The 14,203-nt window shown below is 36.2% G+C and overlaps 2 protein-coding genes across 2 annotated transcripts; both read left to right on the top strand.

Moving 5' to 3' along the window:
* Positions 1-1,448: 1,448 nt before the first annotated feature.
* On the top strand, positions 1,449-3,487 carry LOC121776503 (ent-kaurenoic acid oxidase 1-like). The gene is made up of 7 exons (XM_042173675.1): positions 1,449-1,669; positions 1,812-2,289; positions 2,361-2,624; positions 2,704-2,872; positions 2,972-3,078; positions 3,172-3,293; positions 3,382-3,487. The coding sequence occupies exons 1-7, from the start codon at positions 1,449-1,451 to the stop codon at positions 3,485-3,487; spliced, it is 1,467 nt and encodes a 488-aa protein (XP_042029609.1).
* An 8,201-nt stretch (positions 3,488-11,688) lies between these two features.
* Positions 11,689-12,989, top strand: LOC121776918 (E3 ubiquitin-protein ligase PUB23-like). The gene has a single exon (XM_042174066.1). It carries the CDS (start codon positions 11,763-11,765, stop codon positions 12,987-12,989), a length of 1,227 nt encoding a protein of 408 aa, XP_042030000.1. The 5' UTR covers positions 11,689-11,762.
* The last annotated feature ends 1,214 nt before the right edge of the window (positions 12,990-14,203 follow it).

Raw genomic sequence — 14,203 nt, 5'->3', positions numbered from 1 at the left:
CTCTTCTCATGCCTTTTAACTCGAAGAAATTCCTCTGATACATCTTTTGTGTCAAGTACATCTTCACACTAATGGTATGTATGCTCGGGATTTTGAACAATGGTTGAGCTTCTTTCATAAATACGATAAAACCTTCTCGCTCAACACATCTAAAAGGTAGTTCTTCAAAGATAAGCATCTTAACCAATGCTTCCCTTAAATGGTCTTGGTTAAAAATTTCCAGCTTCCAAGGATCCCGACTAGTCCGAGTTAAGCACCGTCAGAGGCTTGCTTGCTTCATACTTCTTCACGCATGTTGTAGAGTGTTTCCACAATGGTGATGTGCCATGCTTATTTGGATCAGCAGCAATATATCTCGAACATATTCAATATGTAAATTACCAGCTTAGTCATTGAGTTTTATTTTGCGTTGTTTGAGTTTTGAATATTCAATATAAATCTTAACATAAATGAATAAACAAGTCATGGTCATTAGTGATAGTAGTTCAATTTACTTATTAAATACATGCAGTTTGAGTTGAAAATTCAATATATTAATTACCATGAATTTTATGTAGACATATTAAAGAAATCAATTTTATTTAAAAAAAATAAAGAAATCAAGTGAAATCATCTTTTAAAATTGTTAGGTATTATACTTATATTTTACGCAAGTAAGGTACATACTACGCACTAATGTGATATAATCATAACACTTTTATTAGACTAGCAAAAGATATTGACATTCACATGTAAAACAACAATTGTTAATTACAAATATTAGTAGAACGTAGTAATTTTGTAGTCAACTGTTGGGCAAGTTTTGAAAATTTAATTTATGACTATTTGCCAATTTTGAAAACAAAGAATTATTGATACATCCTACTATAGAAAAAAAAACATTCTAAGTTCATTCATCAATTTTCTTCAAAAAGAGATAACGACTATATATAATCTCAAATTATTGTATTGTCAATTATGTAACTTAAAAACATGAATCATTTTCATTATTACCTCCTTTCTAAACTTGTGACTCGAATAGATGGTCTCATGCCCAAATTTATTCATCATACTAAGTTATTGTCATGGGTTTATATAATGGCAGATCCAGATCCAGATCCATGATTTTAATGATGAAGGCCTAAATCATTCTTTAATGATTCAAAATTTATACTAGTAATATTTTTTCATAATATTTCTATGCATCTGATATTAATGAGCAGTTTGAATTATTTCCCACAAAATTTTTTGGTGCATTACCCAAAAAACATAAATCTACTAAATTTATGTCTTCCCTATGGAGTGATGTATTCTTACTCACAAATTTATTACATTTTGCCTTGTTTTACAACTGCAAAAATAATCTATATTCTCTTACACTCATTTGACTTTACCTCCTAATTTCCCCCTCTATATATACTTGCATTGGATATAAAAGAGGGATCAGTTGTCTTGATATTTGAATTAAGATGGGGCTGGGATTGTTTGTGGGGTGTTTTCTAGTGTTTTTGATAGTGAGATGGGTGGCTAGAAAGATTAATTACTGGTTATATGAAAGCAAATTAGGTGCAGCAAGATATGAACTTCCTCCTGGTGACTTGGGTTTGCCTCTCATTGGTAACATGTGGTCTTTCCTCAGATCTTTCAAGTCCAACAATCCCGAATCCTTCGTCTCAGACCTTCTTCGCAGGTCTGTGTTAAACGATGACGCAATCTTTAAATTTCTGTTCATTTATCAATAATAAAAAAAGAATGCGTGTGCGCATAATATAATTATAATTATAATTATAATTATAATTTCTAGCTTAATTTCATCACGTGTAAAAAATCAGATTCGGGCGCACGGGGATGTACAAGGTGTACATGTTTGGCCACCCTAGCATCATCGTGACTACCCCGGAAGCATGCAGACGCGTACTAAACGACGATGACGGGTTCAAGCCCGGGTGGCCCACCTCCACCGAGAAACTCATGGGAAGGAAGTCATTTGTGTCTATCCCGGACCAAGAACACAAATGGCTGCGCAAGTTGACGGCCGCCCCTGTCAACGGCTTTGAGGCACTCACCGTGTACATGAAGTACATCGAGGAGAATGTCGTCATAGCTTTGGAGAAATGGGAGAACATGGGACAAATCGAACTCTTAACCGAGCTTAGAAGGCTCACTTTCAAGATCATCATGCACATTTTCTTGAGCTCGGAGGGCGAGCACGTGAGGGAGGTGTTGGAGAAGGAGTACACCGCTTTAAACTATGGGGTCAGAGCCATGGCCATTAATTTGCCCGGGTTTGCTTACCATAAAGCGCTTAAGGTAATGCGTTTTGCTCGTTTTTTCGTTAGAAGTTTTGCTGGTTGGCTTAGATTTTGTGTTGGTGGTTTTAGGCACGAAAGCGGCTTGTGGCTGTGCTGGGTGCAATAGTGAGTAAGCGAAGGGCGGAGAGAGAGGAGGATCCATCGCGGCCGAGGAGAGACATGATGGATGCTCTACTAGATGCTGAGGATGAGAATGGTAGAAGATTGGATGATGAAGGGATTGTTGATATTTTGATTATGTATCTGAATGCAGGGCATGAATCTTCAGGGCACACAACTATGTGGGCTGCCCTTTTCTTACAGCAGAATCCAGACATGTTCAACAAGGCTAAGGTAGGTTGCCTTTTCACTACAAAGATTCCTCAACTTGTTTGGCAATGATTGGATATACTAATGAGTGAGATTGATTTAGGCTGAGCAAGAGGAGATTATAAGAAATAGGCCTTCTGGTCAGAAAGGTTTGACACTGAAAGAAATCAGAAAGATGGATTATGTCAATAAGGTTATTGATGAAACGCTGCGTGTAGTTTCCTTCTCGTTGATGGTCTTTAGAGAGGCAAAGAAATATGTCTCTGTTTGTGGTAATCAAGCAATACCTTTTGTCTCTTGTTCTTGGAAATCTTTGCAAAAAAGCCTAGAAAAAATAACTAATTTTCCCATCTTTGTGTTTTTATGTAAAGGTTACACCATTCCGAAAGGGTGGAAGGTCTTGGTGTGGTTTAGGAGCGTTCACTATGACTCTGAGACATGGCCAGACCCGAAGAAGTTTAATCCTTCGAGATGGGATGTGAGTGTTCATTGAGGGCATTGTCTGCTTCATCATTCACAACACAAACAACAACTCTCAACATAATAGTACTACATCCTTTGATATGTGCAGGACTTCATTCCAAAAGCAGGAAACTTCCTTCCATTTGGAGGTGGAAGCAGATTGTGCCCCGGGAATGATCTAGCCAAGCTTGAAGTTTCCATCTTCCTCCACCATTTCCTCCTCAACTACGAGTGAGTATACGTATAAACATAAAACACCTGTTGTTCGTCTTGGAATATTTTTGTGACATGGCTCTTACAATCGCTTTGTTGATCACAGGTTCGATCGAGCCAACCCTGATAGTCCGGTGATGTACCTGCCGCACACAAGGCCTAAAGACAACTGCTTGGGAAAGATAAAAAGAGTGACTAGTAAAACTGCTTAGTTTTTTACTATGTAAAAAGCTAGTATTATGCAGCTCCCTTCTCTATTTTGCACTTTTTTTCTTGTTAAACTACATTTTCTACTATTTTATTGCAATTAGAGGGATATCAAGAATTATTAAATTCTTTCTTTTGCTGCAGGATTGGATGATTCTTTGTGTCTTTACTAATTACTAGTACCTTACATTTAGTTCAGTGTAATGCTTTCATTGTGAAATATACTCAAAGGGTTAGATATTCAATGACCAATAGTGAAAGAAATATTTTGAGAAAAAATATTAGGAAACGGATCCTCTCTCGTTCTCTCAATGGAAAGTGTATAATTTACATATAGGAGTGATTATAGAAGCTAATATTTTAAATATATTCTAAAACTTAAAGAAGGATAACAATTGCAATACATAACTTAGTCAAATTTATGTAACAATATAAAGGGTGGAGTTGTCAAATGGTTGGGACGGCCCAACCCGACAGAGCCTAGGCATGCCTCGGCTTGGACCGAATTTCTTTTTATAAATTCAGACTCAACCCAGACCCATTTAGATAGTGGTCTGACCTGGGTCATGCAAAAAATATTTTTCATAAAGGTTTGAAATACTTACTAGTATATAAATTTATAACTCAAGGGAAATGGAGTAATTGCTATGATTATAGCCTAATTTAAATATAAAGAGTTGGTCTATCGGATTAATGGGCCAGGCCCAAACTACTGGTCCAAGTTTCGAAACTGTAAAGGTAGTTTAAATTTAATTGTAGCAATAAATTCATAAATTTTGTCTGTAATTAACAAGTTCAAATTCTTGTGCATATTTGTAATGGCATGAATGATATATTGATACCCAATAATCACTCTTAGTTGTCATGTAATCATAAATTTTTGGATAATTTCATCTCTACATTAATGTTTCGATGATTCTATAATGAGACGCGTTTTTACAAATTCTTAGAATTTTATTTTTCAACCCAATAAATGAGATTTGCTGTCAGTTCTGCAGTATGGTTGAAAATTATAAAACAATAACCAAGCGAGACAAATGAAAGATCAGAAAATCTTGGCGACTTTTGGGAATTAATGAGGTTTAAATTCTAATACATTATGTCATTTTATACTAATTTTTGAGTGAAATCGTGGTTTGTTGTTTCACACTAATTCATTTACATCAAAAGTCCAAATGATGACCTAATTTTTCAAAATTTTAAATTAGGGGGTTGAGGGAATAATAACATAAAGTAAGCTTTCAATTGTGGGATCATTAATTAATATCTCGACGTGATGGTCAAAACAACCCCATCATATTTTAATCACAGTCAAAATATTATTAAAATTTCTGAAAGAAAGAGGAGTGTGTCAGCCATGTGAGACTAAATAAATTTTGGAGTAGGAGTTACTCACTTCAATCTTCTTTCTTTTTTAGTCCGTCTTTAAAAGATATGAACATTTTTATTTTGGGAACTCTTTTATCTCTAATGAAGTGAAACTCATTCTCCACTAATAATATTTTTAAAAAAAATTTCTTTCTCGCTCTCTCTTACTTTACCAATTGTGCATTAAAATTCACGCCAAACCAAATGTTGGTACTCTTTAGAGACGGAAGGGGTATAAATTTTGAGCAAATTCTAATATTTTTCATAAATTTTGAAGGTGGTATTAAAATCACCAACTTTAAGATTGATGTCGACGGATCATTATTCACACCCGACAGATCTACTAGACATATTTTATCCTATTAGTTACGTATTCAAAGTTTAATTCAAGAGTTAAGGCGTTTTAATGACGTCGTTTCATGTATAAGGCCATCCACAACGCTGTCTCTATACCGTCTCTTAAACCGTCTCTTAACTACTATTTGAGCACTATTTGAGGGCCCCACTGTCCTTTTTTCCTCCATCTCTTAACTAAGAGACGGAACCGGCAACGCTCCGTCTCTTAACCGTCTCTATACCGTCTCTTAATTACTATTCATTCAATTTAATTTATAATTTTTTTTAAAACCCAATTCAATTTAAGCAAACACACTTTATTAAAATTAAAACAATATTACAACTTAAACAAATAGGTATCTCCCCAAATCGGGTTATCGCAGAAGTAGTCGCGTACTAACCGTGCGGCGGCTTCCTCCCGGTTCCGATTGATGTACTTCCGGGAGCGTCGTGGGGGTGGTGCGGCTTCCTCCGCCTCTCGTCGTCGATCTTCTTCGAGTGATTGTTCCATTAATTGGCGCATTTGCTCAAAAGGATCCATTTGTTTGAGTTGATTGAAGATGGAAATTGGAGTGATAGAGAGGATTTGAGAGGAATAGATGTGTGTTTGTGTTTGAAATGAGTATGAAATAGAATTATTTATAGAGTAAAAAAATTAAAAATTTAAAAAATGAAAATAAATATTTAACGGTAATATTACCGTTTGGAAAAAAAAAAAAATTTTTTATTAAAAATCGATTTTTTTTAAAAAAAATGAATTATTGCGTCATCAGTGACGACGCCCACCGCGGGCCAGCGAGTGGGCGTCACGCACGCATGGGGACGTGCCACGTGTCCCTGGCGCGTGGCGAGACATCTCGTCTCGTGTCTCGCCGAGACGAGCTACGCTACGAGACGGGCGCGAGCTGGAGACGAGATGGGCGCTGCAATGCGTCTCGCGGGGGTCTCGTCTCTCCGAGACGAGACGCGAGCCCGGCGCGAGACGCGTTGTGGATGGTCTAATAGAACTTACATGGAGTACATTTTATGGCTAGCCATGTAAGATTAAAATCTGGTGAAAACACTCTATTTTTGGGCAAAATTAGAAAAATTATACTCCACATTTAAAAGTTTATACTAGTAACTTTTAAGACCATTATCCAAATTTATTAAAATAAGAGGACAAAAAGAATTTAAAAAAGCACTAGGCAGATAGAAGACTGCCAATCAAAGAAGTTTATTTTCAACAACGTAGAGATTTTTTAAAAAAAGAAATCACATTATTATACATGTTTAAAGTTGACCACACAATATATTATGGACTCAGACAGTAACTGGTAAGGGGTAATGTTTTCTAATGAAATATTAGACTTTAAAGGTGCTTTTGTAAGTGAAAATCAACTAGAGCTAACGAATATGATGTTCAGGTAATCCACGATATTAAATCAAAAAAATTACTACATATCATATACTCCCTCTTCCTCCATTTATAGAATTGTGAAAAAAGTAAATATAAATTCCATTTTATATGCTCTCTTCGTTGCCGTTATTTGTCTCAATTTGCTATTTTCGTCAGTCCGCAAATAACTCTCTAATTTTACTACTTTTGACCTGGTAATAGATCTCAAATTCCACGAATTTTATCTACCTCGCATTTTATTATAAAATTAATGCATTAAAGGAGAATCCACTTCCTCTAACTTTTTCCCACGTTTAATTACATTTCTTAAAATCCGAGAAATGCAGAAAAGTTAATGAAATTATGTCGTAGTCATAGAATTCGCTTCTTTAATTATTTAAACCATGTTTTCCATCTATTATCTTTAACTGTTTTATTTATTTATCTGTATTTGTTAATTATGCGGTCTAGATAGTATAAAATGTCTAAATTAGTAGTACTATACTCAAATTCTAAATATTACTCGTACTAACTTTATCCATACTGCAATAAACATTATTTACTTTCAATTTATATCAGTACTAATGAATAGTGCATTAAACTCAATGATAACGAACAAAGAAAGCCATGGTTGAAGGTTGCCAGACTACAATTAATATAGGTCTGAGGAATTAAGAATGACCAACACACAAAAGAACAATTAACTATAATTCCAAATAAAATCAAGTTGGTCTTTCTTCCTCAGAAAAAATGAATACGCATCAAGCAATATGAGAAGAAAAACTACTCCGTATATAAATGAGAATTGAACTATTATTAGAGAAGAATTAAAACTAATCATGGGTTAGCATGTGAGTCTTCCCGAATTCTAAAAGTTGCACGTAAAATCTAGTTGTAAAATTTTCTTATTTGAAGTCGTCGAGTCAGTGGGCCGTGGAGGCATAGTGGTGGTGGCGGCGGTGCAGTGGTGAAGGTATAGGATGGAGGCGGAGCAAAATAAAGAGTTGGTGAAGACGGAAAATGGACAAATGGAGGCAGCAAACTGCGGGAGAAAACAAAATTAAAAAAAATTCTAATACGAAATAAAGATAAAATATTTAAAAAGATAAAATTAATAAAATAATAAAATTAAATTGAGGTGTTATACGACCCAACACAAAATGATCGCGTCTTTATCTGATTAAGATAATAAGGAAACTTATCGATTTTGTGTGTGTTATGTCGAAAATTATCGGGCTATATTCAAATGAATAATGATATAGTAATACTATTAACTTTTCGATTTAGTGTATGGTTTTTGGGTTCCATATCGAAAATTATCGGCCTTTATTCAAATATAGTATTTGCGTATTCAAAATAAATAACACCAAGAAACCAATACTGTATTTCGAATTAAATGATTGTATATTTTATTTTTCCAAAAATATGAAAGCAAGGAACCGAATTTAATTGAAATTCAGAAAACAGATGTTTATGTGGTGCCAGTGACACACATATTAATACACGTACATTTGACCAAAATTATATAAATTCATGTATTTTCAGTATTTCAATTAAAAGTTGCAGACAATCTTCACTCGGATACAGACTGGTCACAAAAAGGGTAACTTCTATGTAACGTAGCTGTCTTTTAGATATACTTAAATAGGATAATGTATGCTTAGATAGCAAATTCATTGATTAGATTAGCTTATATAATACTATATTGATATACATTGATTAGATTAGCTTATATACTATATTATCTATAAATATGTGCGTTTACATGAATTAGAGATAATCAGGTGTTTACACCCAATTTTTTAGTGTTCATCATTGCAAAGCTTGTACATCTGTTAAAATGTTTCATCATTCATCAATCGAAGATTATTCTTAAAATTTGATTTGGCTGATGTTATACACATATATGTATAACAAATTTTTAATTTTTAAATCGTTAATCTTGTCAACGCTGTATGTTTAAAGACGGAAAAGAATTTCGTCGTTGATTTTGTAGCTAATTCAGTATTTTCTAGTACTCCATATATTGTGACCATTATACAATATGATTGTGTATATATTTATATATATTATGTCTGAACTTATGTTAGTTGATAGCAACAAACACTATAAGGTCTTGTTAACACGATGGATACAATATCAGATTTTAAATAAGGATAGCGTTGATAGCATCAACTTTAGACATTCTAAACCAATAAACATATAATTTTGAATAGAGAATATAAAAAGTTATATCATATTCATATAAAAATTATATTTTCTCTATTTGATTAACACACAACAAAACTTTCTAAAATCTTGTGTCTATCACACAAGCATGACATCTTTTGTGCGAATGGATGACCCATTGCATGACTCGTACTTAGCTCTCGACAAGGCACTCTCAATTGATCCGCCCTACCACACAACTCACACATGAATCTTCTCCTCATCGGCGTTGCATAAGTCGCGCATCAATACTTGCTTGTGCGAGACCTATGTGGTTTTTTCGTTTTTCACAAACTCGCCAATGCTGCGTGGGTTGCGTGGCCATGCTTGCTTGCGCTTGATTTGGGTTGTGCTCTCAACCTTGCCCAAGTTCCAACGTGTCTTTTCATCGTTTATCCTTTTAAAGCCACTTTTTACTTCAAAATTCAACAAATTTATCAACATATACCAAATTCTTAGGAATTAACTCAAACACACTCCTACAAAACATCTAAATCAATTAAAATAAGATAAGAATAATATTTAAATATAATGTAATTGTTGAGTTTATCAATTGCTACCGCCAGCGGCGGATCCAGGTGGGGTCGACCCCACCACCGTGCCGCCGGAAAGCACCTTTCTTCGACCTCCGACCCTACGGCGTTCGCGTCTTCGCCCCAACCTCACGCAGTGTGAGATGAGACCGAGCAGAGAGAAAGAAAGGGAGTGAGGCGGGACGAAGTCCGGAATCTGGCGGCGGCATCATGGCGGAGGCGGCAGATGTCGAGAAGAGGCTTTCAGTTTTTTTCGCCGAAGAGAGAGAAAAGAAAATGGGTTTGGCGATGTGGGTGAGGAGTGAGAAGGGAGTTGTCATTATTGTTTTTTCTTCCCAATATTTACCTAGGGACCAAGACTTAAATTGCATCAACAAAGATGCACCCATAATTTACTAATTTTAAAAGATTAGAGATCTTGAATTATGTACTCTAATTGTAAAATGACCTTTGAAATTTTCTTTCTTAATTTGTAATAATTTTAATTAATATTACATATACTTTTTTCTATATCACTAAATAAACTTATCTAAAATAAACACCTACTTATGTTAAGTAAATATTTCTTATTTTCTTCTAATTTTAGTTTTATAATTTAAAATTTCAACCTTATTATTCATATTCAAATTATTTTTAATTTTTAAAAATTTAGAATGTTACAGAAAAAGTATACTCATTTCATCCCACTATAAGCGACTCGTATTTTTTTGACGTCCCAACTAATGTAAGTCATTTTTTCTTTGGCAAAATATAACATAATTATTCGTTTACTTTATCTTTTTGCTTCTGTTCTTTATCTCATCTTCTATTTTATTTTTTCGTTCACTTAATTTTCTAGACGTCATTTTCTTAAATTCGGTACTCAAAAGGTGCGACAAATGGAGTATGTTGTTTTAAGAATATCCATACTCACATAAATTATTGATATTAAAATATATTGTTATAAAAATAATTATATAAATATTATTTAAATATTTAGAATGTCGTTCGACCCCACGATATTTAATTTCTGGATCCGCCATTGGCTACCGCTATAGTATCCCGCATCAGCTGTGAGTTGTGACAGACACAACTGTGACCAACGAGCAACTCAGAATGAGAACATGACAAAAGAACCATTCGTGACCAATGCAATCGTAACCAACAACAACGTTAGCCCTTAAAGGGGGTCTATTATGACGGACTCTAACACCCCCATTAATTGTGAAAGACACACAACCGCGACCAATGTGGATGTGACCAATGAGCATCCCAGAGTAATGGCCTTATAAATGAATTAACTGTGACCAACAAGGACGTTGGTCCTGTTAGGGGATCAATTCTTACGAACTCCTAATCAGTTAATCTTTTGGGAGGAGTTTTTCTTTATCTTGTTGACATACCTTGCTATTGAGTTGGTATTATTTGTGCTTGTTGTGGGTGTTGCTTTTGGCTATGAACTAAACCTATTGCTAAGGTTAGAGCCATTCCAATTCATAAAAGAAAGAGAGAGGACGATGAGGCAGCTGAACAGCCAAGATATTTTTATTTCTAAAGATAACGTGAGAAAAAGATGATCACATTCCGCGCCGCTGTTATGTAATTTGATTTTGACTTTTCTTTATTTTACTACTACAGCTTATTGATTAATTGGCAAATAAGGAGAGGAAAATAGATTTAAAAAAAGTCTAAAGACGAATACAATTACACATGTATCGATGACTGTATTTATTAAATCTGTGCATGTCGTTGGCGAAACATTAGATTTTACATTTTCCAGTTTGTACAAGTGTATTATACATACAAAGTCAACTTCACCAAACAGCCCATCAAGTAGAACCTATTTATATTTTCGCCCCTAACTTTTCTCCCTGTTCCTTTTAGGATCTATTTCAAAATCCTCCAAATGCAAAAATAACGTTCATCCAGCTGTTGCCTTACTTAGGATTGAGACACTATCTCTCTCTCTAATTATTCATACTTACCATATTGTGTTCTAAACAATTTTGCTTGACTGATCCCTTTCTACTTTTATCTGACAATGATTGCTCAAATATGTATAATCCATAAAAGAATACAGATCATGACAATAACTTCAAATACAAAAAAAATGTTTGATTAATGTACAGATAAGCTTATATAAATTTCATATACCATGATTTATAAGTTATTCCGTTAAATTAATTCTCTATAATCCATCATTTTATCATCTTACAAAAGAAATTCCTCCGTGGTCAAATTGATAATACCAAGAAACATGGGGCGGATTGAGAAATAAAATAATTAAATTCGAAGTTATGAGAGTAACTCGGATCCCACAGTTTGGTTGTCCCTTCCATGTCTACACGCCAGATTATAAGTTTTGACTCTCCTCTTTCTTCACACTTCCACCAATCTCTACACCTTCTATATATTCATTGTCAATGCCATCCATAAAAAGTCTTCAAAAAACAATCACATTTACAACCCCTTTGAGAAATGGATGAAATCCCTCCCATGGACTGCCCTCAGGATTTCCGCTGCCCGATTTCCATGGAAATCATGAAGGATCCCGTCACCATCTCCACCGGCGTCACCTACGACAGGAAAAACATCGAGAGATGGTTCCTCACCTACAAAAAGACCACCTGCCCCGCCACTATGCAATGCGTCGAGGCTCTCGACATCACTCCCAATCACACGCTCCAGCGCCTGATTTCCGCCTGGCAATCGCGGCGGAGCGGATCTCCTCCGCCGTCGGCAAAGCACGGCGAGCTGGCCGCCGCGCTCGGGGAGATCGATTCGACGCCGTTTAAGGTGAGCTGCCTGAAAAGGCTGAGGTCGATTGTGGAATTGGGGGATGAGGTGAAGGAGGATTTTAAGAGATTGGGCGGGGTTGAGGTGCTGGTGAGGATAATGGAGCAGGTTTTGGGGGAAAATTCGGATTTCGCGGTTTTTAGGGCTTGCGAGGAGGCGGTGGCGGTGCTGCGTCACATTCCGGTTTCCGACGACGATGAGCAGATTCTGCAGGTGCTGATGAGCTCCAATTGTATGAATTCGATGGCGATTGTGCTCCAGCGCGGCGGCGCGGAGGCGAGATTCGGCGCGGTGGCGACGTTCGAGAAATTGGCGAGGGCGGACTACCAATGGAACTACGCGGCGCAGGATCAAGGCGTCGGATTCTTCAAATCGCTGCTGGAGATCGTTTCCGACGAGATATGCAGCAAGGCGAGCTCGTGCGCGCTGAAGCTTCTGGTGCAGATGCTGGAGGCGTCGAAGAAGTCGAGGCTGAAGGCGATCGAGGCCGGCGCGATCTGCACGCTGGTGGAGCTGCTCCCCGAATCGAGCAGATCTAAGTGCGAGAGGATCATGCAATTGATCAAGCTGCTGTGCGAATTGGCGGAGGGGAGGCTGGCGTTTGCGGAGCACGGATTGGGGATCGCGGCGGTGGCGAAGAAGATGTTGAATGTGTCGAGCGGAGGGGCGACGAAGATTGGGGTGAAGATATTTATGCTGGTGGCGAGCTTTCACGCGACGGAGAAGGTGCTGGAGGAGATGCTGATGTGCGGGGCGGTGAAGAAACTGGTGGCGCTGCTGCATGTCGGTGCGGGGCAGTCGACGACCAAGGAGAGGGCGGCGAAGATATTGAAGCTGCATGGCCGGGAGTGGCGGCGGTACCCTTGTTTCACGAGTGACGTCAGGGATTACTTGGGCTTGGGGGAATGAAAGTCAAAATTCATTTTTTTTTCTTTTAAAAAAGGAAATATAGATATTTTAATATATTTTGATATGAAATATACAAACATATTCTTTCTTCCATGTAAAATTGTGCAAATGAGATTTTTTTTTCATCATTTATCAAAATTTAGTGATTTTGTGCTTAATTTCTTCGGAGATAACGGTTGTTTTCTATATTTATTTTGAATTTGTAATCGTGTGACTTGTTCCTTATTGTAATTAATGTATGAGCACACTCAGTTGAAAACTTGGAAAAAAATAAGCAATTTTGTGATTTAATAAATGTATATATTGTTGAGGCACTTTGTCTGACTTCCAAGTTGCAAGGGGGAGAGCTACGGCCAAGTATGCTTAATGCAATATTTTTGGGTTATATTTGGGGTTTACTCTTACTAGTTACTAACATATGTCAATGCATATGAATTTTTTATTTAATATTCAAATTAATCACTATATGTATTTTAATCCAGTATATGTATTGAACCATCGGTAGTAATGCCATTGGAACAGTTTACAGTCAATTGTCGTGGTAGCCATTCAGATAGAATGTGTAATTAATTTTTTTTCTTGAACACTCCTGCTTAGTAGTATAATTTACTAATGAATTATTTATTTAATAAAGAATAATTATCCGTTATCTAAAGTCATTATTTGTTAGTGACAGAAAATCAATTAAACATTTTATTAAAATATGTTCATTTCCAAATCACAAATTTGATCTACGTCTCATGACGAGAAAAACCTAATTCAGATTCATATGATAGACACAGGAAAGAAAAAAATTAAATGCATGTGTCCAATGTCAAAATCTTATAGTACTCCCTTCTATCTCCAATAAATATCGTATAATTTTTTATACCTCAATAAATGTTCTATTTCATTTTTTTTGGGTAAGAAAAGCGAGCAGAGCCCGATTACACACTAACGAACATAAGAAACACCTAATCTATCATCCATCAACCAAATACTAAGACCCAATGGAGGAGACTCTAAAACATGGACACCTTTATGAAAGTTGTATGCATAATGTGACCGAAAGTCAGCAGCGAAATTTCCTTCCCTGTGCACGTGACGGAGCACCACTGAGTCAAACTCATTTAACAAGCTCTGCACTTTCCGTACTATAGATCTGCAATTGATAGTTACTTCAAAGTTCCCCAAAATCATGGACACACCAGTGAAACTATCACTCTCCACCTCTA

Source organism: Salvia splendens, chromosome 18, assembly GCF_004379255.2.
Source record: "Salvia splendens isolate huo1 chromosome 18, SspV2, whole genome shotgun sequence".
Classification (NCBI taxonomy): domain Eukaryota; kingdom Viridiplantae; phylum Streptophyta; class Magnoliopsida; order Lamiales; family Lamiaceae; genus Salvia; species Salvia splendens.
Note: the sequence above shows the minus strand (reverse complement) of the source record. Positions and strands in the feature narration are given on the sequence as shown.